This window comes from Sphaerodactylus townsendi, linkage group LG10 (assembly GCF_021028975.2).
Source record: "Sphaerodactylus townsendi isolate TG3544 linkage group LG10, MPM_Stown_v2.3, whole genome shotgun sequence".
Classification (NCBI taxonomy): Eukaryota; Metazoa; Chordata; class Lepidosauria; order Squamata; family Sphaerodactylidae; genus Sphaerodactylus; species Sphaerodactylus townsendi.
In genome coordinates, this window is record NC_059434.1 from 85,085,368 (window position 1) to 85,111,665 (window position 26,298).

At 48.9% G+C, this 26,298-nt stretch overlaps 1 protein-coding gene across 1 annotated transcript in view; it reads right to left on the reverse strand.

The window, feature by feature from the left end:
• Positions 1-7,920: 7,920 nt before the first annotated feature.
• GFRA4 (GDNF family receptor alpha 4) overlaps positions 7,921-26,298 on the reverse strand; it is a 157,804-nt gene continuing 139,426 nt past the window's right edge. The window contains exons 5-8 of the mRNA XM_048510065.1: positions 24,730-24,839; positions 24,273-24,407; positions 17,436-17,593; positions 7,921-10,140 (exon numbers count right to left, since the gene is read on the reverse strand). Coding sequence (XP_048366022.1) covers positions 9,997-10,140; positions 17,436-17,593; positions 24,273-24,407; positions 24,730-24,839 — 547 coding nt within the window. The 3' untranslated portion in view covers positions 7,921-9,996. The remainder of the gene's footprint in view (positions 10,141-17,435; positions 17,594-24,272; positions 24,408-24,729; positions 24,840-26,298) is intronic.

Below are 26,298 nucleotides of genomic sequence, written 5' to 3' on the forward strand. Positions count from 1 at the left end.
TAGAAAAAGTGCAGAGAAGGGCAACGAGGATGATTGAGGGACTGGAGCACCTTCCTTATGAGAAGAGGCTGCAGCGTTTAGGACTCTTTAGTTTGGAGAGGAGATGTCTGAGGGGGGATATGATTGAAGTCTATAAAATTATGCATGGGGTAGAAAATGTGGACAGAGAGAAATTTTTCTCTCTTTCTCACAATACTAGAACCAGGGGGCATCCATTGAAAATGCTGGGGGGAAGAATTAGGACTAATAAAAGGAAACATGTGATTGGTGTTTGGAATATGCTGCCACAGGAGGTGGTGATGGCCACTAACCTGGATGGCTTTAAAAAGGGCTTGGACAGATTTATGGAGGAGAAGTCGATCTCTGGCTACCAATCTTGATCCTCCTTGATCTGAGATTGCAAATGTTTTAGCAGACTAGGTGCTCGGGAGCAGCAGTATGTTATGGCCATGGCTTTCACCTCTGGCATGTGAGCTCCCAAAGGCACTTGGTGGGCCATTGCGAGTGGCAGAACACTGGACTCATTGGACTCTGGTCTGATCCAGCAAGGTATGGTTCTTATGTTCTGCTGCTCCAAGCATTAATCCTTGCATCCTACCCAGTGGCCATAATGGCCCTGACCTGCCCTTGCTGACTTCTCGGTGTGTCTCTGGAGCACGGAAATTCTGACGCCGAGGAGATTACGCTGCTGTCGAGGACGAGGGGCTATCTGCAGGCAACCAGGCGAGGCGGCGACGCCTTCCTCCCGCTCCTCTTTTATTGTGCATTCAAGATGCGCTCGGCGCAAATTATGGACTGTAAATGTACCAGCACTTAGAATAATGAGGAGCCATTAATTTGCGGCCTTCTTACCTGACTCACCTTAACAGCCGGTGCCAGCCGCCAACAAAAGGACCGCTGAAGTTGACTCCACTTGGCGAGAGGCGTCTTCCCCCCCTCCTTCCCGCCTCCTTTGAAGCGGCCCTGATTGAAGCGTTTGTTCTGTAGTCACCCACTATTGTGACTTTCTGAGCGTGTGTTTGCTCAGTGGTCAGAAAGGCGCAGAAATAAAAATGCTCGGGAAGCCGGAGCTTCTCCATGGTTGCTAAGGGCACCTGAGCTACCAGTGACTCATATCTCTGTCACAAATTATTTTCAATCCAGGCCAGATTCTTCAGGACCTTGGAGAACTCCCCAGGAAGGCAGGTGTGGAGAGACTCAAGGCCCTACTACCGTGTTTCCCCGAATATAAGACAGTGTCTTATATTAATTTTTGCTCCCAAAGATGCGCTATGTCTTATTTTCAGGGGATGTCTTATTTTTCTGTGTACTGTTCGTCGGGCATGCTTCCAAACAAAAACTTTGCTACGTCTTCCTTTGGGGGATGCCTTATATTTCGCACTTCAACAAAACCTCTACTAGGTCTTATTTTTAGGGGATGTCTTATATAAGAACATAAGAACATAAGAACAAGCCAGCTGGATCAGACCGGAGTCCATCTAGTCCAGCATTCTGCTACTCGCAATGGCCCACCAGGTGCCTTTGGGAGCACACGTGCAGGATGTGAAAGCAAGGGCCTTCTGCTGCTGCTGCTCCTGAGCACCTGGTCTGCTAAGGCATTAGCAATCTGAGATCAAGGAGGATCAAGATTGGTAGCCAGAGATCGACTTCTCCTCCATAAATCTGTCCAAGCCCCTTTTAAAGCTATCCAGGTGAGTGGCCATCACCACCTCCTGTGGCAGCATATTCCAAACACCAATCCCACGTTGCGTGAAGAAGTGTTCCCTTTTATTAGTCCTAATTCTTCCCCCCAGCATTTTCAATGGATGCCCCCTGGTTCTAGTATTGTGAGAAAGAGAGAAAAATTTCTCTCTGTCAACATTTTTGATCCCATGCATAATTTTATAGACTTCAGTCATATTCCCCCTCAGACGTCTCCTCTCCAAACTAAAGAGTCCCAAACGCTGCAGCCTCTCCTCATAAGGAAGGTGCTCCAATCCTTCAATCATCCTCGTTGCCCTTCTCTGCACTTTTTCTATCTCTTCGATATTCGGGGAAACAGGGTAGTACAATACAGTAAACCTCTATTAGGCATAAAGACCCTACTAGACATCAAGCATTTGAGACAGTCGGATCTGGAAGCCCCCATGAGAAACTTCAGAAAGGGAGAAATAATTCTCCCCGGGATATTTCAGCTCAGGGCAGCCACGCAACGTGCAAGCATCTCCTTCTTCCAGCGTGGTGTGGTGGTTAAGAGCAGGTGGATTCTAATCTGGAGAATCAGGTTTGATTCCCCACTCCTCCACCTAAGTGGCAGAGGCTTATCTGGTGAACCACATGTGTTTCTGCACTCCTACATTCCTGCTGGGTGACTGTGGTCTAGTCACAGTTCTCTCAGGACTCTCCCACCTCCTTCACAAGGTGGCTGTTGTGGGGAGAAGAGGGGAAAGGAGCTTGTAAGCCACCTTGAGTCTCCTTACAGGACAGAAAGGTGGGGTATAAATCCAAAGTCGTCGTCTTTTTCTTCCTGTGCTATTGCTGTGAAATCTCTGATGAGGAGGAGGAGGAGGAGTTTGGATTTATATCCCCCCTTTCTCTCCTGCAGGAGACTCAAAGGGGCTGACAATCCCCTTGCCCTTCCCCCCCCCCAACAAACACCCTGTGAGGTAGGTGGAGCTGAGAGAGCTCTGAGAAGCTGTGACTAGCCCAAGGTCACCCAGCTGGCATGTGTGAAAGTCTACAGGCTCATCTGAATTCCCCAGATAAGCCTCCACAGCTCAGGCGGCAGAGCTGGGAATCAAACCCGGTTCCTCCAGATCAGAGTGCACCTGCTCTTAGCCACTGCTCTTAGCCACTATGCCACTGCTTCTCCCTGAGGGCGTGAGCTATTTAGTTAACACAGTCAGGAGTGGGTTTCCAGGTAGGATACCCAAGAACCTGTTCTGAGAAGCCCAGTGGGCCTCTCTTTTGGTGAAGGGAGTTGGATATTTAAGTATCTGTCAAGTTCTGTGAAGGAAAGATTTTCCCTGTGCAGGAAGTTTATAAAATTGTTAAAACTGAGCCAGAGAACTGTTTGGAAACTGTAAAAGAATATCCAAAACAACTAACGTGTTTAGTAAAATATTCCCGCCAGAGAAAAGGAAAAGCTTAATTATTTCTGTAACGTATTTTCTTGTAATTCTGTAAATAAACACTTTCCTGTTTGTTCGCTTGTGAATAAGCATCAAGAGTCATTTAGAAGAAGAAGAAGAAGAGTTTGGATTTATATCCCCCCTTTCTCTCCTGCAGGAGACTCAAAGGGGCTGACAAACTCCTTGCCCTTCCCCCCTCACAACAAACACCCTGTGAGGTGGGTGGGGCTGAGAGAGCTCCGAGAAGCTGTGACTAGCCCAAGGTCACCCAGCCGGCGTGTGTGGGAGTGTACAGGCTAATCTGAATTCCCCAGATAAGCCTCCACAGCTCAGGCGGCAGAGCTGGGAATCAAACCCGGTTCCTCCAGATTAGATACACGAGCTCTTAACCTCCTACGCCACTGCTGTAGGCGTAGTCAGAGTCAGTTTTGGAGGGAAAAGTAAAAATTCCCTCACAGAGCTATGACTGTACCCAATCAGTGGCAATAAGAGTAAGTCTGATAGGAACTCCTGAGGAACCTTAGGTGTGTACCTGCTTGGTGTGCACTAGCTACCATTACTCCAGAGGTCTTCAAACTATGGCCCTCCAGATGTTCATGGACTACAATTCCCATCAGCCTCTGCCAGCATGGCCAAGTGGCAGGGCTGATGGGAATTGTAGTTCCTGAACATCTGGAGGGCCATAGTTTGAAGACCCCTGCATTACACCAATAAAATAAACTTCTTTGCAGGCCTAGCTAAATGCTCCGATGAACTGCCGTGGCTAGCATGCCTAAAGGGTGGATCTTACCCCTTTCTCCAACCCTTAGAACTGCTTGCATGGGATACATAAACGAGACGCATGCCAGGAAAAATGCACAATTGCTTTATTCGGGTACATTTTTATTAATACTGATACATACAGAAAGTACAGATTAGATCCCAAAAGAATCGCCAACCCCTCCCCCCTATAAACCCACATACAATCGTTGAGCATTTCCCCAGGATTCCGTGTGTGTTTTTATTGCCGAAATAGAGAACTTCTGAGTGTTCCTGCTTGCCTCTCCTGACTCCCACCCAGCCAGAGTCCTCGCTGCTTGTGCTAAGAAGAGGTTTCTTTCTGCAATTCTTTCCCCACATCACGATTTGCACGAACCCTTGATGTCCGTTCTATCCCAGGGCGGGGGTTTCTCTATCAGCCTGCCCAATGACCTTCCTTGAAGGTAGGAATTCTTTGACAAATTACTATCCGATATGTGTAGGTGAGAGAGAGCTTGGCTTATGTTGGTGTGGCAGTGGCGTATCTGCCAGAGGGACACGGGGGGTCAATTGACCCTGGGCGCTACACATTAGATCACATGGGGGTGCCCAGCGGGCTGCGTTAGGCTGCCCGGAGCCACTGCTGCTGCCCTCCTCTGCCGGTTAAGGTAGGTGGGGCACAGGGGGATGCAGGGGCAGGGCGCCCTGAGCAGGGCGCCATTTCCCCCGTTATGCCTCTGTGGCGTGGGGTAGGAAAGCAGCAGCGATTTTCAATTCGGGGGGGGGGCATTGGTCCTTCTCTTTTGCTGCTGGCTGTGTAGCTTTGCTGTGATGCCTGGGACTTAAGGTTGCCAACCTCCAGTTGGGTCCTGGAGACCTGCTGGAATTACAGCTGATCTCCAGATGACCAAATTGGAGAAATGGTTGCTTTGGAGGGGTGGATTCTGTCGCTTTATGCCCCTGGTAAGCTCCCTCCCCTCCCCAAACCACACTTTTCCCAAGCTCCACCCACAAATCTCCAGGAATTTCCAAAACCAGAGTTGGCAACATCAAGGGAGGATAAGGACAGAGACCTTTCATCCCACTGGAACAAATTTTTACTGTTCTGAGCCTTTTGGGGAAAGCATTGGATAAATATCCATATCTTATGAATTTTTTATCAAAATGTTTTTTATTAAAATGTTGACAGAGAGAAATTTTTCTCTCTTTCTCACAATACTAGAACCAGGGGGCATCCATTGAAAATGCTGGGGGGAAGAATTAGGACTAATAAAAGGGAACACTTCTTCACGCAACGTGTGATTGGTGTTTGGAATATGCTGCCACAGGAGGTGGTGATAACCCACTAACCTTGACAACTTTTACAAGAGACTTGAACAGACTATGGAGGAGAAGCTTCGATCTATAACTACCTAATCCCGATCTATCAGCTACCAAATCTTGATCCTCCTTGATCTGAGATTTCCTGCAAATGCCTTAAACAGTCCAGGTGCTGGGGCAACAGCCACAGAAGGCCATTGCTTTCACATCCTGCCTGTGAGTCTCCCAACGTAGCACCTGGTGAGAACCTGCGCAATGGCAAACTGAACTAGATGGACTCTGGTCTGATCCAGCTGGCTTGTTCTTATGTTCTTATGTTCTTATCAACCAACTGGGTCTGTTAATAGAATGTGAATCTGCTCCTTTACTCCCCTTCCTCCCCCCGCCTTTGGACAGATTCCCTCCACTCACCCATTTGGCTTTGCATTTTAAATGGTAAGTTTCTAGCTCTCAGGAGTCGTAACCGAGAAGGTGACCCAACCCAGTTGGTTTGGAGAGCGTTTCCTTCTGCTGGAATCAGTGGGGCTGATCTGCCTCGAATGCTGGAGCTGTGATTGGAACGCTAAATCTGGGAACTGAAGGACAAAGAAGTTCTTTGAAAACAACAACAACAAATGAAAGCCGTCCAGATTTCCTTTGAGATGTCCGAGATGCCATCTCAGTTAATGACAAATAGAGGAGAGGTATTGTAGGATAAAGCACGGCCTCTCGGGCGCCACATTCTTAAAAATAATTGCCCAATCAAATCAATTATGTGCTGCTAAAATTTGCGCATGTGGCTGCAGCACTCTGACTGTTGGAGCTGCAAACCCATCTTTATCTCATTGGGAGACCATTCTTCTTGGTGGTGATAGCAACCATCTAATCAAGAAACTCTCTCCCATTCCCCAGAGCATATGTTTTAGGGGCACTGTAGATACCACGCACAGATCAACAAGATGTTGGGGGGGGGAGGGGTATACGTTTTCAAAAGCTTATATCTGAAAATGTTGTTGGTCTCTAAGGGGCTACTGGGTTCGAATCCAGCTGTTCGGCTTTCGACCAACATGGCTGCCCTCTGAAACTGAATACAGATTTGAAAGCCCAAGTCCAAGTTTCTGAAATTTCGGTGGAGTCTGAATTTTCATCTCAGGTCAAATTTCCTCCTGACACTGTGGTGTGGAAATCCAAGAATGGGAAAATACTGAGATGCCGCTTGTCATTTCCTGCTAATGATTGCGACGAAAAATGCCTCACGCATCAGGGGAATGCGAGCACATGTGAAAGGAGATTGCAAATGCCTTAACAGACCAGGTGATCGGGAGCAACTGCCGCAGAAGGCCATTGCTTTCACATCCTGCATGTGAGCTCCCAAAGGCACCTGGTGGGCCACTGCGAGTAGCAGAGAGCTGGACTAGATGGACTCTGGTCTGATCCAGCTGGCTTGTTCTTATGTTCTTATGTTCTTATGAGATGTGTAGGTTAAGGGGGGGGGGGACATGATAGCTATGTTTAAATATTTGAAGGGATGCCGTGTCAAAGAGGGAGCGAGCTTGTTTTCTGCTGCCTCAGAGACCAGGACGAGGAGTGATGGGTTCAAGGTGCAGGAAAAGAGATTCCACCTAAACATCAGGAAGAATTTCCTGACCGATAGGGCTGTTCGACAGTGGAATGCACTATCTCAGAGTGTGGTGGAGTCTCCTTCTTTGGAGGTTTTTAAACAGAGGCTGGATAGCCATCTGTCAAGACTGCTTTGATTGTGTGTTCCTGCATGGCAGGGGGTTGGACTTGATGGCCCTTGGGGTCTCTTCCAACTCTGTGATTCTATGATTGTTCTAAAAAGAGGTTCTGGGCATCAGAGAGCTTCTGTTCTCAGCTGATTATTTGCAAAGGCTGCCAACAGGGGCATCGCTTTATAAAACAGTTCCCAGGGCTCATCCCGAGTGCCACGCCCCCGCCCACACCCCCTCACTATGCCACTGGTTGCAGATGATTCTGTTTTGCTAGATTCGTACCCTACCTGCAACAGTCTAGAACAGGGGTAGGGAACCTGCGGCTCTCCAGGTGTTCAGGAACTACAATTCCCATCAGCCCCTGCCAGCATGGCCAATTGGCCATGCTGGTAGGGGCTGATGGGAATTGTAGTTCCTGAACATCTGGAGAGCTGCAGGTTCCCTACCCCTGGTCTAGAAGGACCTCTCCTATACACATGACGGTATTTCAGTCGCTAGAAGAAGTCTTCTCTGCAATCTTCCCCAACGTGATTTCATCGGCAGCTTCGCCCAGTGTTTATGAATACACAGAAAGGGATATTGCATGAGGAAAAGTGCTGATTTGTACACGATCAGTTGCTGGACAGGAGAGATCAACTTTGGGGGCCTAGAGCCCTGCTACGTACATTAGAGCTTTGAAGATTTTTAGGAATGTCAACCCAAAAAACCAATTTTACCCTCTTCAATGCAAATAACTAAGTAGAATTGTAACTGCATCCACCGCATGCTGGACTGTCTTGGTTTTGGAATGCTCCACTTGCACGTAGAAGAGAAGAAGAAGAGTTTGGATTTATATCCCCCCTTTCTCTCCTGCAGGAGACTCAAAGGGGCTGACAATCTCCTTGCCCTTCCCCCCTCACAACAAACACCCTGCGAGGTAGGTGGGGCTGAGAGAGCTCCGAGAAGCTGTGACTAGCCCAAGGTCACCCAGCTGGCGTGTGTGGGAGTGTACAGGCTAATCTGAATTCCCCAGATAAGCCTTCCGCTACAGCTCGGGCGGCAGAGCTGGGAGATCAAAAGCCAGTTTCCTCCAGATTAGATACCTTGAGCTCTTAACCTCCTAAGCCACTGCTGCTGCAGTAGCAGATGAAGTTGCTGAGATTCTGCTTTTAGTTCTTTTTTTCATTGAAAGGGTTGCTGGCGAAATCCTTCCCTAAATGCCAAGACCTCCATGCCAGCACAGAATTAAGAATGCATATATACCAGCCCGTTGACTTTTCAAAGGGGCTTAACAATATAAACTCTATGCTGGATCACTTAGCTGAAGAATCTACCAAAGACTGACCCAAATGAGCCGTGTCCATTCTTGGGAGCTGCGATGTATTTCCAATCACGAACACCCAAAAAGAGTGCGTGAAGGGTTTGATTTGCATTTTAGATCAAGGGTCACATGTTCATGTCTGTCACTTGTTGACGGACAGGCAGCTGATGGTTTGCAATTTCCGCAAGAAGAAACTTGTGTGATCAACAGATCTCAGTTCCAACTATATATTTCCCCAGCTGTGGCTTTTCACACATTCGGCTTAGAATCATTAAGTGATGGTCAGGATCTAAATTAGACCTAAATCGGGGCGTGGAAATTCTCCCTGGAGGGACTGAGGTGTGAGCATGATTTACCTATGCAGTGTAGTTCTTTGCTGAAGCGTTGAACGGCGGCTGAAACATGTAAGGCAGCTCAAGCATCCAGAAATGCTCCGAGATCCTGAAATGGACGATTTTTGATGTTTCTGTCCTGCCTTCTCTTTCCCAGGCCAAAATTATGTGAGCAGTAAATCTGAGTAGTGTTTTAAACCTACTTGGATGAGTACCACATCATTGAAGGCAACTCAAGGAAAATAACTGAGATGACTACATAATTGGCCCTCCACCCTGGTCTTTAGGAGATCACACTTGGTAACTTGACTTGGAAATTTAACCAGCTATGTGATATGGCACGAGGGGAATATAAAACGGCCACTTTGTACCATTCCGGTTGTGAGGCACCCTTTGTTTGAACCAAGTCAATAACTTGTTGATAAGAATAGAACCAAGTCAGTGACTTGTTGATAAGAATGAATTATGTGGCTGTTGTGGCTTTTCCAGACTGTGTGGTCATGGTCTGGTAGTTTTTGTTCCTAACATTTTGCCTGCATCTAGGGCTGGCATCTTCATAAACATGCAGTGGCGTAGCGAGGGGGTACAGGCGTAGAGGGCTACAGCCCCAGGCACCGCTTCCTAGGGTCACTTGGGGGGGCATTTTAAGAACGTTAGGAGCAAAAACTACCAGACCATAGCCACGCAGCCAGGAAAACCCACGACAGTCACTGATTCCAGACTTGAAAGCCTTCGGCAATACAAAGAATGAATAATCCTTCCGATATGGAGGCCGGCGATTCAGTCCTGCCAGCACGAAGCTTCCTTCAATTTCCAGGAATCTTCTAATAAGGTTATCTTCAAAACACAACCCACTCCTTCAATGACAGTCCGCCATTCCCATTTTTCACTTGAAGTATGACGGTAAACACGGAAGGCTGGTTCATGGCGGCCATCTTGAGTCCCCAATCTGTTTCCCATTCTGAGTCTGGATAACCAGATTATACAACTCTACTTTTATGTAACATCATTATCAGAAGTCGGTGGGATTGGCATGATAGAAGATGATTTTTTTCCGGCACTCCTGCAGATTGGGGATTGCATTGTCCCCGTTTGGGCCCTTTTTTCAAAAGCTTCCAAGATAGCTGTAGTTTTGCCGCGTTGGTTTGCTGAAAAGACTGCTTTGGCATACCAAAACCGGACAATTTCTACTGACTTGCCAATGTGAAAACAAGAAACAAAGGTGGAATTCAGTTCTTACTGGCGGTTCAGTTCTGGTCCAGGCCTGTTCCATGTCTCCGCCCCTTGATGAACACCCGCTTGTTCACACCGAAAGGCGTCAGGAACAAGCCGATGAAATGAGCTTTCTCTGCTTTTTTTCTTTTTCATACAATACTAAAGAAGGGGAAGAGAGGCAGGTGGGACCTTTCAGCTCTTCTTCCCAAATTGTAACGAGACAAAGAGCAATCCAGTCATGACTCTCTCGAGAGTGAAATTACTCTCGTTCACATCGATGCCAGGAGCAAGGTAAAAGCCGACACGGAACACTGTACGATCAACCAGCCACTCGTGGCTAAAGCCATCACTGCATCAGAAGACTCGGACGCCAGGTGAGTGGCGTCTCCCAGAAGTTTCTCTTCAGCAGATACCTGGGAAGAGACAAGGGTGATAAGTTAGAAGAAGAAGAAGAAAAGAAGAAGAAGAAGAAGAAGAGGAGGAGGAGGAGGAGGAGTTTGGATTTATATCCCCCCTTTTCTCTCCTGCAGGAGACTCAAAGGGGCTTACAATCTCCCTTGCCCTTCCCCACACAACAAACACCTCTGTAGAGGTGGGTGGGAGCTGGGGAAACTCAGAAGAGCGTGTGGACTAGCCCAGCCCGGAAGGTCACCCAGCTGGCGTGTGTGGGAGTGTACAGCCTAATCTGAATTCCCCAGATAAGCCTCCACAGCTCAGGCAGCAGAGCTGGGAATCAAACCCGGTTCCTCCAGATTAGATACATGAGCTCTTAACCTCCTACGCCACTGAACAAGGAGGAGGAGGAGGAAGAAGAGTAGTAGTAGTAGTAGTAGTAGTAGTAGTTTGGGTTTATACCCCCCTTCTCTCCTGTAGGAGACTCAAAGGGGTTTACAATCTCCTTTCTCTTCCCTCCCCTGTGAAGTGGCTGGGACTGAGAGACCTGTGTAGAGCTGTGACTAGCCCAAGGTCACCCAGCTGGCATGTGACATGTGTTGGAGTGCACAGACTAATCTAGTTCCTCAGATAAGCCTCCACAGCTCCAGTGGCAGAGTGGGGAATTAAACCCTGTTCTCCAGATTAGACTCCACCTGCTCTTAACCATTACGCGACCCTGTCTGTTGGCAAGTTTGAATCCCAGGGGTCCCCGGCCTTGAACGTGCACGCACATTTGGATTTCTGACACAGGGTGATGGGAGCAGCGAACGGCTGTCAAGGGAGGTGGAGCCCACCACAAAATGGCCACCCCAGGAGGCCAAGCAACACCCACCGAGGAAGTCCTAGTCCAACAAACCATCAGATAATTATGTGCATCCTTCTCCTCCTGCACAATAGCTAAAGGAATTGATGTTACCAGTCTGGGTTCATGGCAGAATATCTGCCTTGCCTTGCATGCAGGTTATGGGTTCTATCTCCAGCATTTTGGGCAGCATTGCTCTGCATGACAACCATGGACTTTCCCCAGTGCTTTCCTGTCCTTGTACAAACCAAGGCTGACCTCTTAACTTCCAAGACCTTCCATGATCTGGTTATTCTGGGCCCTCCAGCTCAAGGCAGAGTCCAACAGAGGTGGTTTGCCATTCCCTTCCTCTGCACATAGGGGCAAAAAATCCAAACTTCACATACACGCTACAGGGGTCAGTGCTATCAGTCACAGACCAGGAAAGGGATTTAGGCGTCTTAGTTGATAGTTCCATGGGAATGTCAACTCAATGCATGGCAGCTGTGAAAAAGGCAAACTCTATGCTGGGGATCATTATTAGGAAAGGAGTTGATAATAAAACTGCAAAGATTGGTCATGCCCTTATATAAAGCCCACGTGTGAAAGTGCGACCGCAGCTTGGAGTACTGTGTCCAGTTCTATTACGCCACATCCTCAAAAAAGGATATTGAGGAGATAGAAAAAGTACAGAAGGGAACCTTAGCGAGGATGATTGAGAGAGACTGGGAGCACCTTCCCTATGAGGGAGGAGACAGCTGCAGCATTTGGGACTCTTTTAGTTTGGAGAGGAGGCGTCTGAGGGGGGATAATGATTGAAGTCTATAAAATTATGCATGGGATAGAAAATGTTGACAGAGAGAGAATTTCCTTCTCTCAATTTCTACAATAACTAGGAACCAGGGGCATTCATGGAAAATGCTGGGGGAAGAATTGGGACTAATAAAGGAAGCACTTACCTCTTCACGCTTCACATGCAGTGATTGGTGTTTGGAATATGCTACCACAGGAGATTGTTGATGGCCACTCCACCTGGGATAGGCTTTAAAAGGAGAAACAATTTTGGACAGATTTATGGAGAAGCTTTAGATTTATGGCTACCAGTCTTGATCCTCCCTTGATCTGAGATTGCAAATGCCTTTAACAGTCCAGGAGTGGCTCACGGAGCAACAGCCATGAGAGGAGCCGTTGCTTTCATTTCCTGCATGTGAGCTCCCAAAGGCACCTGGTGGGCCACTGCGAGTAGCAGAGAGCTGGACTAGATGGACTCTGGTCTGATCCAGCTGGCTTGTTCTTATGTTCTTATGGCAACCATGGACTTTCCCCGGTGCTCTCCTGTCCTCGTACAAAGTAGGCCGGCCTGGCTAAGCAACACAGCAACTTCCCAAGACCTTTCCATGTGATCTGTCACCAGGGCCATCCAGATGTGGACAAAAACCTGCTTTCTTCTGACAAGTGTTGCTCCATTTAGTGCAGCTGTTTCACGAGTCAGAGAGGGGTGCATTTTGTCCTCGCCATCTGAGAAACCCTCTTGACTGGAGATATCTGAACTAGGGACCTTCTACATCCCAAGGATCTGGAGATATCTGAACTAGGGACTGAACTAGGGACCTTCTACATCCAAACAGGTGCTTCGTCACTGGGCTATGCCTCCCCTGAGGCTCCCGCACCCCTAATTGGTGCCCATAAATGGGTAAATAGATCCATTTCAGGAAAAGCAATCAAACACCATTCCGCTGTATTAAGCACATGTTTGCAGCCAAGGCCTCTATGAAAAGGTCATTCACGACTCTCAGCGGCTCACGTTTGGGTTTGAACCTTTTCCAGCTTTGCAGGTTATTAAATGCTAGTGATGCAGCAGTGTGTTCTCAGCATATAATGAGCCCTTTGGCTCCCAGGGATCGAGCAACATCTCCCTAGTTACCCAAAACAGCACGGGCAACGAGAGAATCGGCTGGGCCGAGCGGCTTGGCTGATCATTAGGCTGACTCTTCTTTTCATTGAGGGAGCTTCTGGCCCAATGGAAGCTTTTGCAAGCCGGTCCTAGAAGGGATCTCGAGGAGCCTTCTGACCCTTCCTTACCCTGGGCATGTAAGAAAGGGCCAGTGGAGCCAAGTAGTGATTCGTCTCTTCCTGCCCGCCCCCTCAAGATCTGCCCAAGTCCACAGAATCCACATTGTCGGATGGAAATCTAGACGCTGCCGTACCCCCTCCAAAGAAAGAGAGCCCATCACCTCACACGGAAGCCTGCTCCTGAGAGACACCTCCTAACTTTGTCAGGGAGGAGTTCTTCATAAGAACATAAGAACATAAGAACGAGCCTGCTGGATCCAGACCAAGAGTCCATCTAGTCCAGCTCTCTGCTTTACTGCAGTGGCCCACCAGGTGCCTTTGGGAGCTCACATGCAGGAGGTGAAAGCAATGGGCCTTCTGTGGCTGTTGCTCCTGAGCACCTGGTCTGTTAAGGCATTTGCAATCTCAGATCAAAGAGGATCAAGATTGGTAGCCATAAATCGACATCTGTCTTCACCCAAGAGGAGGTTAGGAAAATTCTTGCACCTGAACCATGCTTCTTGGGAAGTGAATCGAGAGAACTAAGCGAAGATAGTGAGACCAAGGTGAACAAGGAAGAAGTTCTGGCAGCCATTGATAAACCCACAATGCTACCAAATCCCTGGCCCAGATTGTACATTCACCCAAAGGTTCTTAAAGAGCTTCCTTAAAGAGGCTCCTCCTCAACTATTAATAAACCTGGTTGCCATGCCCTTTTGTTACTCATATACAGTCATAGGGTTTCCCCACTCCACCCTGGACACTCCAACAGTATAGCATATACTCCACTTGCTTTCCCAACATCAGATCCTCTGAAGATGCCAGCCACAGATGCAAGGCGTAGCACTTGTCAGGAGAGAGTCTGCTAGAACTTTCTGTGACCCATACAGCCCGGAAACCACACAGCACCCAAGCTCTTAAAGAGTTCTTAAAGTTCTTAAAGTTCTTCCTAACTTCATGGCTGCCGATCGAGTACTGGATCATATTCAAAGTGTTGGTGATAACCTTTAAGGCTGTGAAAGGTCTTGGATCTGCATACCTAAAGGACCGCCTCTCCCTGTATTGCCCCACTATATCCTTCCGCTCATCGGAAGAAAATCTACTGGAGGCCCCTGGCCCAAAGGAGGTCTGGCCGGCTTCCCACAAAGGAGCCAGGGCAGCACCTCAGCCTCTGGCCAGCCCCACCTGGTGGGAATCTAGCTCCCCAGGAGAGATGGGGCCCTGCTGGCTCTGAACAGATGAGTTCCACAGGGACTGCAAGATGGAGTTTTTCCACCAGGAATTCCCATCTAGCCAGCCAGCCTGACCTGATATCATCATTGACCTCCCACGGGGTGAGTGTGTGTGTGTGTGTGTCTGTGTCTGTGTGTGTGTGTGTCTGTGTGTGTGTGTGTGTCTGTGTGTGTGTGTGTGTGTAGTCACACCATCTATGGCTGGTTTTTACTGTTTTAATATTTTTCTGTTGATTATTTTAGGATATAAATAAAAGTATAAATGAATGAAATGAAATAATGTTTAGCTGAAAACTCCTCTGATTTAATTTCAACTTGTTGGTTCTGTTCCAACCTTCTGGGGTAACAGGAAACAACTCCACTCCATCCTCTATCACACAGCCCTTCAAAGACGTGAAGATGGCTATCCTATCACTTCTCCGTCGTCTCCTATCGAGGCTAAATCTCCTGAGCATCTTCAGCCTGTCCTCCAGGTCCGACTATCCCAGTCCCAAGTTGTGTAGGGTTTTAAATATGCCTTCTGGAAGCCAGCAGCAAAACTCAGCCAAACCAAAAGGCTTGTGCAAAATCCAACTATTGCAATAAAAAAAAAAATCTGTAACTTTCAGTGCCGACTTCACGAAAAACTGATCAACAAAACTTTTCAAAGGAGCAGCAGTGGCGTAGGAGGTTAAGAGCTCGTGTATCTAAATCTGGAGGAACCGGGTTTGATTCCCAGCTCTGCCACCTGAGCTGTGGAGGCTTATCTGGGGAATTCAGATTACCCAGTACCTCCCACCTGCGCCAGCCTGGGTGACCTTGAAATGAGTCACAGCTTCACCAGAGCTCTCTCAGCCCCACCTACCTCCCAGGTGCTTTGTTGTGAGGGGGGAAGGGCAAGGAGATTGTCAGCCCCTTTGAGTCTCCTGCAGGAGAGAAAGGGGGGATAGAAATCCAAACTCTTCTTCTTCTTCTTCTTCTTCTTGTGCAAAATCCAACTATTGCAATAAAAAAATCTGTAGCTTTCAGTGCTGACTTCACGAAAAACTGATCAACAAAGTTGTTGTGCAGGTGACTGTTCATTTGCTTAAATGAACCAGCGTGGTGTGGTGGTTAAGAGAGCCAGCGTGGTGTAGTGGTTAAGAGCAGGTGAATTCTAATCTGGAGAAGCGGGTTCGATTCCCCACCCCTCCACCTGAGTGGCGGAGGCTTATTCACAGAGTAGACAGATGTGTTTCCAGCACTCCCCTGCATTCCTGCTGGGTGACCCTTGGGCTAGTCCCAGTGAAGTTCCCTTCAAGAATCCCCCTCTCTGGCCCACCACCTGCCTCACAAGGTGTGTATTGTGGGGAGAGGAGGGGAGAGGAGTTTGAAAAGCCCCTTTGTGTCTCCTTGCAGCAGAGAAAGGTGGGGTATAAATCCAAACTCCTCTTCTTCCTAAAGAGATATGGAGGGCACAGAATGCGTTGCAAAATTTACTCATTCCTTCATTTACTACTCAGCTTCTGGCATGAAGTTCTACCCAAGTCAGCTAACCCGCCTATTACATTATTGCAGATTGCAGATTCTGCATTTGGACTCTGAAAGGGTGTAGGCACCTGCAATCCGGCTACTGCAGAGATCTTTGCGCTCAGGTTGCACGATTGCCTGCAAGTCGTAGCAACCTGCTCTGCGGTACGATTACTCTTTTGATGGAGCTCTTGGCCAGATCACAGAGCCCTTTCCGGGGAGCTGGCTGACCGGCTTGGGTAGTTGCAGCTCCTTTAAGAACCTCCTCCTGACGACTCCCGGAAGCCTAATCGGCTTGGCGGCTCTCTTTATCCAAGATCTTCTGGAGGAATTAATAATATAAGTGATGAGCCAACGTTTGGCCTCCGAGGAGAGCACGAGGCGAGAGCTGATTTGTAATGGGAGGGAAGCATCCCAGGAAGGAGAGTCTTGTATCAGATCGAGGGGACTGTGATAGTATTATGGGCTTTCAAAGAGGAAAGCCAGGCACTGAAGTTGGATTGGTTTTTTAAAGAAGCAAGCTAAAAAGTCAGCACGGCGGGGGTTGGCATGGCAATCGAGGTCTGGAGCCGGACACAAAGCAATGAGGATGGACTGTGTTCGTTGCATGAGAGAAGAAGCAGGTGTAACTCATAAGGGCTGCCAAACTCCAGGAGCCACCTGGAGATCTCCCATTATTACAATTGGTCTCCAGGCAACCAAGATGAGTTTCTCTGGAGACAACGGCTGCTTTGGAGGGTGGATTCTTTGGCACAATCCCGCGCTGAGATGCCTCCCTATCCTAAGCCCCACCCTGTCCAGAATTCACTTCTCAAATGTCCAGGTATTTCCCAACCAAGAGCTGGCAACCCTAATGTGCACACAATTAACCCTTTCCAGGTCCCATAGATGCCAGAACATCAATTGCAGGGATGTATCAATAGGAGTCTGGTGTCTGGATCGAGGGATGTAATTGTACCTCTCTATTCTGCATTGGTCAGGACCTCACCTGGAATATTGTGTGCAGTTGTGGGCACCACAATTCAAGAAGGATATTGACAAGCTGGAACGGGTCCAGAGGAGGGCAACCAAAATGCTCAAAGGTCTGGAGTCCATGCCCTACGAAGAGAGGCTTAGGGAACTGGGGAGGTTTAGTTTGGTGAAGAGAAGGTTCAGAGGAGACATGATAGCCATGTTTAGATATTTGAAGGGGTGTCATGTCATGGAGGGAGCCATCTTGTTTTCTGCTGCTCCAGAGACTAGGACCAGGAGTCATGGGTTCAAGGGGAAGGAAAAGAGATTCCACCTAAACATCAGGAAAAACTTCCTGATAGTAAGGGCTGTTTGACAGTGGAATGCACTTCCTCGGAATGTGGTGGAGTCTCCTTCTTTGGAGGTTTTTAAAGAGAGGCTGGATGGCCATCTGTCAGGAGTGCTTTGAAGGTGTGTTCCTGCATTGCAGGGGGTTGGACTTGATGGCCCTTGGGGGTCTCTTCCAACTCTATGGTTCTACATTGGCCACATACCCTGGCTCCCATCCAGAAGGTGAGCAACTGACAGCACAAAGTCCAACAGTATCTGGTCCCTCCCTCCCACATTTCCATGACAACCGTGTGTGGTAACTTAAGAAGGCATCGATGGATCCATAGTTGTAGGTGGCCTGCATGTCCCCTTCCATCTCTATGATTCTATGAGTCCTCCAAGGAAGGAGTGTCCACTCTACCTGGAAATTCTTCCCTACCTTGGTGGGCTGTAGTTGTTCGAAGATGTTCTCTTGCAGAGTGGCGGCTGCTTTGTTGCCGTTACGCTCCTGTTTGCGCAGCTGCGTCATTGGAGGGGTGGAAGGGCTCAGAGCTGAGCTCAGGTACGTCCCGTTGCCGAAGGCCTGGATGGCATTTTCTGGAAAGCAAAAGATGGACAGCTTTGAGAGGGCCACAGCACTGCATCAACTGCTACTTTATCAATTGTGCTAAGCCCACATATAAAGTGCAATACATAAAGTGCAACCAGTGAAAAGTGCAAACAACATCAGAGCCTAGACTCTTACAATACTACACATATCACATCATCCTACAACATAGATCAAGGTGACTAAAAGCGATGTCTTCTTCACTCGAATCCATATGTCTTACGTCCATGCCATAGGTATCACTTGGGCCCGGGACCTCTTCTTTGAAGATAATCAATCACTTATCAATAGCTGCATATACTGCATTCCAGTCAGTAGAAGTAGGTCTATATGGCAATGTGGACCGGTCTGAGCCAAGTCCGTCAATTAAATATCCAATAATAAATGAATGGATGTGAGGAAGTCACCTTGAGTAATTATCCCGATTAAGATTGAAGAATTGTAATCTGAAGAAGAATCTATCGAAAACGGTTACAGTAGCACAACCTGTTTATTATTGGATATTTAATATTCAAAGAAGAGGTCCCGTCCAAGTACCTATACGGATGAAGACATAGGACCGAGTGAAGAAGACATCGTTTAGTCACCTTGACTATGTTGTAGGGTGATGTGATATGTGTAGTATTGTAAGAGTCTAGGCTCTGATGTTGTTTGCACTTTTCACTGGTTGCACTTTATGTACTGCACTTTATATGTGGGCTTAGCGCAATTGATAAAGTAGAGGTTGATGCAGCGCGTTTGTTGTTTGTGGAGGGCCAACGCACTGCCCGGCTTCAACCCCACGCCCTGGTCAGGCTGCAAGCCTCCATTCCATATCCACAACCAACCAACCCATCTCTTCCATTAGACCAGATTCCATGCCTAGGCCCAATCCAAGCTAGATTTGCCAAGTGCGCCTGGCAACTGATGGGAGGTTTGGGCACAGGGACATGGAGGAGTTTGATGCTTCATGCGCCATTACATCACTTTCAGGGGGAACCTAGAAGTGGCAGAGGGTAGCTCTAGGAATTGCTCAAGACTGTATGGGAAGCAGAGGTGACACAAAAACATAAGAAAGAGCCTGCTGGAACAGACCAGAGTCCATCTAGTCCAGCACTCAGCTACTCGTAGTGGCCCACCTGGTGCCTTTGGGAGCTCACATACATAAGCTGACCAGCCGTCCCGCTTTTGGCGGGACCGTCACGCCTTTGAACAATTTGTCAGCTGTCCCAGCGGGTTCACCACTACAAATTGTCCGATTTTCTGGGAAGGCTGTTGCACTGCCTTCCTGGGGTGTGCAAGCAGTCGCGGCAGCCCCTCCCACGTGCGCCACAATGGTCACTTGGGAGAGCACGCAGAGCTTCTGGGGCTTAGCGTTTGCCGCTATGGCCTTTAGCAGAGGCGGCAAGCGTAAACGCAAGCTGTACCCAGAAGCTCGGCAGCGTCTATGCACGGGCATCTGGGGTTCCATCAGATCCTCTGAAGATGCCAGCCACAGATGCAGGTGAAACATCAGGAGAGAATGCTGCTAGAACACGGCCATACAGCCCGGAAACCACACAGCACTACACTGCACTGTTTCTCAGAGAGTCAAAGAGCTGAGGGAGGGGGAGAGAGAGTACAATTTATTTTTGCATCAGTGCAGAGCAGGGTTTGTTTTTCCTTTGTGCCTGGCATATCAGAGCCCTTCATTCCCCCAGCTTTGTTTTAACCATAATTTAAGATGAAGTCTTATTCTGCCTCGGCACTTTCCTTTCCTTGGGGAGATGATGTGATTATTCCTTATCGCTGATCTCTCTCCTTCTCTCTCTGAACTAGAGGGTTCAAACGAGCCTCCGCAGGAGCAGTCCTAAACGGGGATGCTTGGGGATTTTATTCATTGGTGCTTATTCGCAGCAAAACGTTTTCAGCATTGCAGGCTATATCTAGCTATCATGGGGAGCGGGGAAACAGCTTTGCCTGCAGCCCCAAATAATGAAACACCACCTCGGATAACCACACCCCATGCTTTGAGAGAGCCTTCTTCAAGTTCCTGAGATGGTTCAATGGCTGGAAAGAAAGGACGTGCACAAAAACAGCTGCTGTTTAATGTAAACATGGGCTAAGTGTTCTGGTTGGACAAAGCCCCTCTCAGGCACATGTTACACACTCTCTCACTTTGCAAGCCCTCCTGTAGTTCCAAAGGCTCAGCAAGGCTGAAAAGTCACGCCTTAATGTGGCCTATTCATTTTTCCAGAGAACAGCAACTCCATGTGAGGAACCAAAGACTGGCTTAAATGAAAAGGCTGTGCACAGAGCCAGTCCCAAGGCGTCAGCTGTGAGGACGATCTCCTCAGGAGGACCCAGGAATCAGCTGTACTCCAACATCTGATCTAGAAAAGTGGCAAAGGAAGAAGGGAACCAGGAAATCCCCGGCTGGACACTCCAAAGGCCCGGCGGAACAACTCCATCTTACAGGCACTGCGGAACTCACCAGGATCCCGCAGGGCCCGGACAGCTGGAGGAAGAGTGTTCCACCTCTTGTGGATCTCACCTCTTGTGCAAGGAAAAGGTGCTGCCATTGGAATCAGGGGCGTATCTGCCAGAGGGACATGTGAGGCCACATGATGCTGGGCGCCACCCATTAGACCACATGGGGGGTGAAAAATTGCCCCCCTCATCCTCTCGAGGAGATGTGCCCCCATGTCCCTCTGGCAGAAGGAGCAACCCGGTCGGGCCGGGAGCCTGTTGCAGGCCTGCAGCTGTGCGCCCCTCAGCCTGGCCCCACCTGGCTGAAGGCCTCCTCCGCCAGCTGAAGGAGTCACTGGCTGCCATAATGATGCAGCTGGCCTCCACGCGGGCCAGGACTTTTACAGCCCTGGCCCCTGCCTGGTGGAACACTCTTCCTCCAGCTGTCCGGGCCCTGCGGGATCTTGGTGAGTTCCGCAGTGCCTGTAAGACGGAGTTGTTCCGCCGGGCCTTTGGAGTGTCCAGCCGCTGATAGTGCCCCCCGCCTCCTCCTGTATTTCGGGCCCATACCATCTATGGGCCCCATTCTCATTCTTTTTCTCCCCTTCTGGGAGAGTTTAATAGGAATTGTTGCGGGCATTGTTGTTTATTAATTGCTGCATTTTAGCTTAAATTATTTAAAGTCCATCATGTAAAGCCCCACATGTCCCGAATCGGCCTCTGCGCTCAGCAGAGGCAAATTTGCTGGTGATCCCTAGCCCCTCAATGATGCGGCTGACCGAAGCCTCCACTTTCGGGACCCAGAGCCATTTTACAGCTCTGGGCCCCTGCCTCTGCTGGAACAGCTCACCTCCCAGCCTCACGCTTGGGCCCTCCTGCGGGATCTTAAAAGGAATTTGCCCAGGGCCTGCAAGGCATGAGCTTGTTCCACCGGGCCTTCCCAGGGGAGGAGTCTGGGCCGCTGATGCCCCCCCTCCTCTCTTATAACATCTGTGGACCCTGCTGTTCCCCCCCCTCCCTTCTCCTTCCCTTTTTCTTTTTAGGGGATTGCTAGTAGGTCACCATCGTTGATTTTGATATTAGGATGCTGCATTTTAATGGGGTTAATTTTAGCTTATATAGAGCTATATTTAACTTTGATTTTATTGTATAGCTCTATTTGTTTGTTCACTGTTCGCCCACCCTAAGGCCAGCCAGAGTAGGTTTATTTATAAATAAATAAATAAATAAATAAATAAATAAATAAATAAATAAATAAATAAATAAATAAATAAATAAATAAATAAATGTAATTTTATGTTGTTCACACTTAGAGCCCTTCGAGGGCGTTTATTTATTTATAAATAAATAAATAAATAAATAAATAAATAAATAAATAAATAAATAAATAAATAAATAAATGTAATTTTATGTTGTTCACCGCCCAGAGCCCTTCGGGGGTTGGGCGGTCTATAAGACTGATAAATAAATAAATAAATAAATAAATAAATAAATAAATAAATAAATAAATAAATAAATAAATAAATAAATAAAAATAAGTGGAGTGAGGGGACAGGGGTGCTCCGGGCACCATTTTCTCCCGGGATGCCTCTGGTTGGAATGGATCCACAGGATCCACTTTGTGGCATTTTTACTCATTGAAACGTAAGTGGGGAAACAACCGAGCCAGGGCGCTTCTGGAATTCAGTTCCTCCCCTGCTGTTTCCCATCACCCCAATCTAAGGACTGGTCCCACTTTTGTTCCTGCAGGGCCTGCGAGGAATGAAAATGAGACCAGGCCTCCGGGAGTCTTTTCTGTTCTGCGCACAGACAGTTCCACTAAGTCAGACCTGGGCATTATACGGCCCGCGGGCCACATCCGGCCGGGCGGATGACCCTGACTGGCCCCCCTGCCGTGCTGGGGAGCGAGGCGTCTTTGAAAGCCCCGCAGAAGCCGGTTGCCTTGGCTGCCGGCTTCTGCGGGGCTTTCAAAAGCGCCTGGCCCCCCTGCCTTTTGGCCCGGCCCTCCACAATATTTTCTGTTTCTTATGCGGCCCCATGGAAAAAATAATTGCCCACCCCTGCACTAAGCGTCCGGCTGACGTATCAGCAACCCTGTGTTCCAGGGCTGTCCTTGTCAAAGAGCCCTCCCAGTGGCCAACCGCCCATCTTTTGCTCCCTCCTGCCAAATCCAGCTCTCCTTGAGCCGTGACAGCCCCTCCTCCTCTTCCTCAGCGTGTTCTCAGCCTGCCTCATCTTTTCTGGGGCAGCGACAATTTTTCTTTCTGATCTGTGACGTTTGGGAAGGTTCTGCCCGTCTGCTTTGCTTTCTCCCAGCTGTGCTCAAGGACCAAGACTCCTGTTTGGGGAAGGCAGCAAGCTTATCCCGCCCCCCATTTTCTCTGCAGCAGGAACCTGGGGTGGAAAGTCTGAGGTACCTCTCTCTTCCTAGCTAAGAGCTTGGACTCAGTGGGTCATTTTTGATCATTCAGAGTCTGGAGAAATATCACAAGGAGTGGACGTGTACCAGAGGTGTATTGGGGGGGGAATAGCACTCGGGGGCAAAACTTGTTGCAGGTCCTGCCCCCAACCCCCCCCCCCAGCCTGGTTCCTGCCCAATGGAGTGGGGGGGCCTGCTTGGCAGCTTCTGCCAGCCTGCACACCTCTATCAGAGGCTGGCGCCGAGCCAGGAGCCTTCCTTGAGTCGAGAGCTGCCTGGCGGGCCCGCAGCAGGCTTCAGTGTGTGGGGGGTGATTTTGCACACACACACCCCTCTTGTAGGGGTGCGTCAGCAGACCCAGTAGAGTCTCAGAAAGTGCACAGGAATGCCTGCGCCATCTGTCCCCTCCTGGGCGCACACATACGCACATCGCGAGATCTCCCAGACACCCAGGTCACAAGATGCCCGAATGTGGATTCGACCCAGACAGGAACGTTTCCCCCTGCACATACGCAGCCCTCCTATGAGTCGTGAATTGCGCAACTTTCTCCCGCTCTCCCGCCTTCCCCAAACCCTTAATGAAGGTGCCAGGGACCCCAGCTCGGCAGATTGGCCAGACTAGCCACTGCTGCTGGCCTCTCTCCACCGGATCCTGATATCGCTGCGTCTCGTCTCAATTATTGCGTCGTCCGTAACGACTTCACCCTCCCCCACATGACCTGCTGGGCAGTGCCCAGGGACAGGGTATACCTCCTGTTCCTCTGGCAAGTACACCCCTGACTTGTACTAATTCAGACCCTTGGCTACCAAGGTCAGTATTGCTTACTCTGACTGGCTGCAGCAGAATCTCAGACTGAGGTCTTTCACATGACCTGATGTCCAGTCCTTCCAGCTGGAAACCCCAGGGACTGAACCTGGGACATTCTTCATGCCATGAAGATGTTCTACCACCAAGCCTCAGCTCCTGGGTGGGAGCAGCAGTGGCGTAGTGGCTAAGAGCAGTGGCTAAGAGCAGGTGCACTCTGATCTGGAGGAACCAGGTTTGATTCCCAGCTCTGCCGCTTGAGTTGTGGAGGCTTATCTGGGGAATTCAGATTAGCCTGTGCACTCCCACACACGCCAGCTGGGTGACCTTGGGCTAGTCACAGCTTCTCGGAGCTCTCTCAGCCCCACCCACCTCACAGGGTGTTTGTTGTGAGGGGGGAAGGGCAAGGAGATTGTAAGCCCCTTTGAGTCTCCTGCAGGAGGGAAAGGGGGGATATAAATCCAAACTCTTCTTCTTCCTTCCCAGTAACCAGGACCAGAGTAGACCCTCAGCATAGAGCAAAGGCAGGAACATCTGGGAAGCCAGCCAAAGATGTCCCTCAGAGACAGCAGTAGGTTGAGGTAGATCTTGAAACACCCCCTGAGTCGCCCACGGAAGATTCTAGGTCAGGCATCCCTCAGGTTGCAAACTCCGAGGCAGTGGCCGGACATTTCCTGGGATTACAACTGCTCTCAAGGTGACAGACACCAGTTCACCCGGGGAAAATAGCTACTTTGAGAGGTAGACTCTCAATGTTGTATGCCATTAAATGCCACTGAAGCCCCTCCCCAAATGCCACCCTCTGCAGGCTCCAACACCCAATCTCCAGACGTTTCCACACCGAGAGCTGGCAACTTTATGTAGAACAGAATCCCAAATTACGATCATTTATTGTGGGTTTTTGTGCGTGGGAGGGGGAGTCTTCATCCCGATCATATTTTACTCACTCATGGCCCACAAACAAATTCCGCAGTACTGGAAAGGCCTGGGGGAAAAGGCTTTGTAAATAAATACTCACGCAGGCAGATATTTTCGGTGAAGAGATGTAGGAAGCTCTTGCACTCTTCCTGCCTGTTGCCGCTGGTATTACAGGTACACCAAGGAGCGATGCTGGAGGTGGAGTTATCTATGTAGTTTGGGGTAATGGAGCTACCTGCCAAGCGTGGGAGTGGGGAAAGAGAGAGTGCCAATCAATGGGTAAGCAGTTTGAAAGGAGGAATCAACACCTTATTATAGAATCAGAGAGTTGGAAGAGACCCCAAGGGTCATCCAGTCCAACCCCCTGCCATGCAGGAACACACAGTCAAAGCACTCCTGACAGATGGCTATCCAGAGCCCGGAAAGATCAGCTTAGTCTGGACTAATCAGCTAGTGGGAAATACAGACATGTTAACATTCATATGTTATTAGATTTCCAGGGTAATTTTACCCCCTCCCCACTCCATCATCAAACATTAATAAAACCTGTTTCATACCAATAATTCCAGTGTAGGCCAGAAGGCAGGCTGCAAAATTCTCCCTCCGGCATCCTGTTGTGGACTGCGTGGATGGCTGGCAGTTGAATTGGAATTCGGCGTATCTGGATCTGGGGGGCAAGCGAGAGACACAGAGCAGAATTAGCTGAAATAAGGAAGCAGCTTTCATGGAAGATCGTGAGCTGGAGAAAAGAGAGATCCTGTAGAGTTTCAAGCTCTGGGTTGGAAAATTCCTGGGGGGTTGGGGGTTGGGATGGAGCCTGGGGAGGCATGGTTTGGGGAAGGGAGAGATCTCAGTGGGGTATAAAACCATAAAGCCACCTTCCGAAGCAACTGTTTCCTCTGGGGATTTAGCCTGGAGATCAGTTACGATTCTAGGAGACCTCCAACGACTACCTGGAGGTTAGTTTAAGATTAAGCATCCCCAGCTCCCTAAATCTCTCTTCGTAGGGCATGGATCCCTTTCCAGCTTGTCAATATCCATAACCCCCTCCTCTTACTCTTCTTCACTTCTGGGTCTCTTATCACCTATGGGACCCGTTTCTCCCCCCTTTGGGGAAGGTTTTAATGAGGGTTATTGCGGACATTTGGGTGCTGTGTGGTTTCCGGGCTGTATGGCCGTGTTCTAGCAGCATTCTCTCCTGACGTTTCACCTGCATCTGTGGCTGGCAGCTTCAGAGGATCTGAAGATCTCTGAAGATGCCAGCCACAGATGCAGGCGAAACGTCACGAGAGAATGCTGCTAGAACACGGCCATACAGCCCGGAAACCACACAGCACCCAAGTGATTCCGGCCGTGAAAGCCTTCGACAATACATTGCGGACATTGTTTGTTACTGATCGCTGCGTTTTAAATTGTTTTAATGTATTTAAGGGTTATTGTATATATGTGATTTATGTTGTTCACCGCCCAGAGCCCTTCGGGGGTAGGGCGGTATACAAAACCCAATCATCATCAATCAATCAATCAATCAATCAATCAATCAATCAATCAATCAATCAATCAATCAATCAATCAATCAATTAAATGAGTCATAATATTTATAGTATTTGTATTTTTAAGAGTATATATTCTTAAAACCTATATATATTTCACATTTAGTCTACATGCAGGTCGACACCTCACGGTCCAAATATTCCAAACTGAGCAAGGGAAATATCCCGGTTTGGCCAAGATGTTCACTTGGCTCTCAGTCCTAAAGTTCCCAGTCCCGCGATATTTCCCGCATCCCAGGTTTTTCAAACACAGCTAAAATTGTGATCCTTTTCCAAAACCCCGCGTTGAACTCGTTTTTGTGCGAACACCGTGGGAGTGTGGTGGGAAGCAACCAACTGGCAAAATGATGAAGGGATGAATTGTGGATACCCCAGTGCCCCAGTTCCCCCCCCCCCATTGGTAACTGATTTTAAAAAGAAGCAGGGGTTATCTGCGTTCTCCGTTATGCCTGGCTTGCCCCTAAGAGAGAATGAATGGTCTAAGGCAGACCTGGGCATTATACGGCCCGCGGGCCACATCCGGCCCGCCGGATGACCCTGACTGGCCCCCCTACCGTGCTGGGGAGCGAGGCG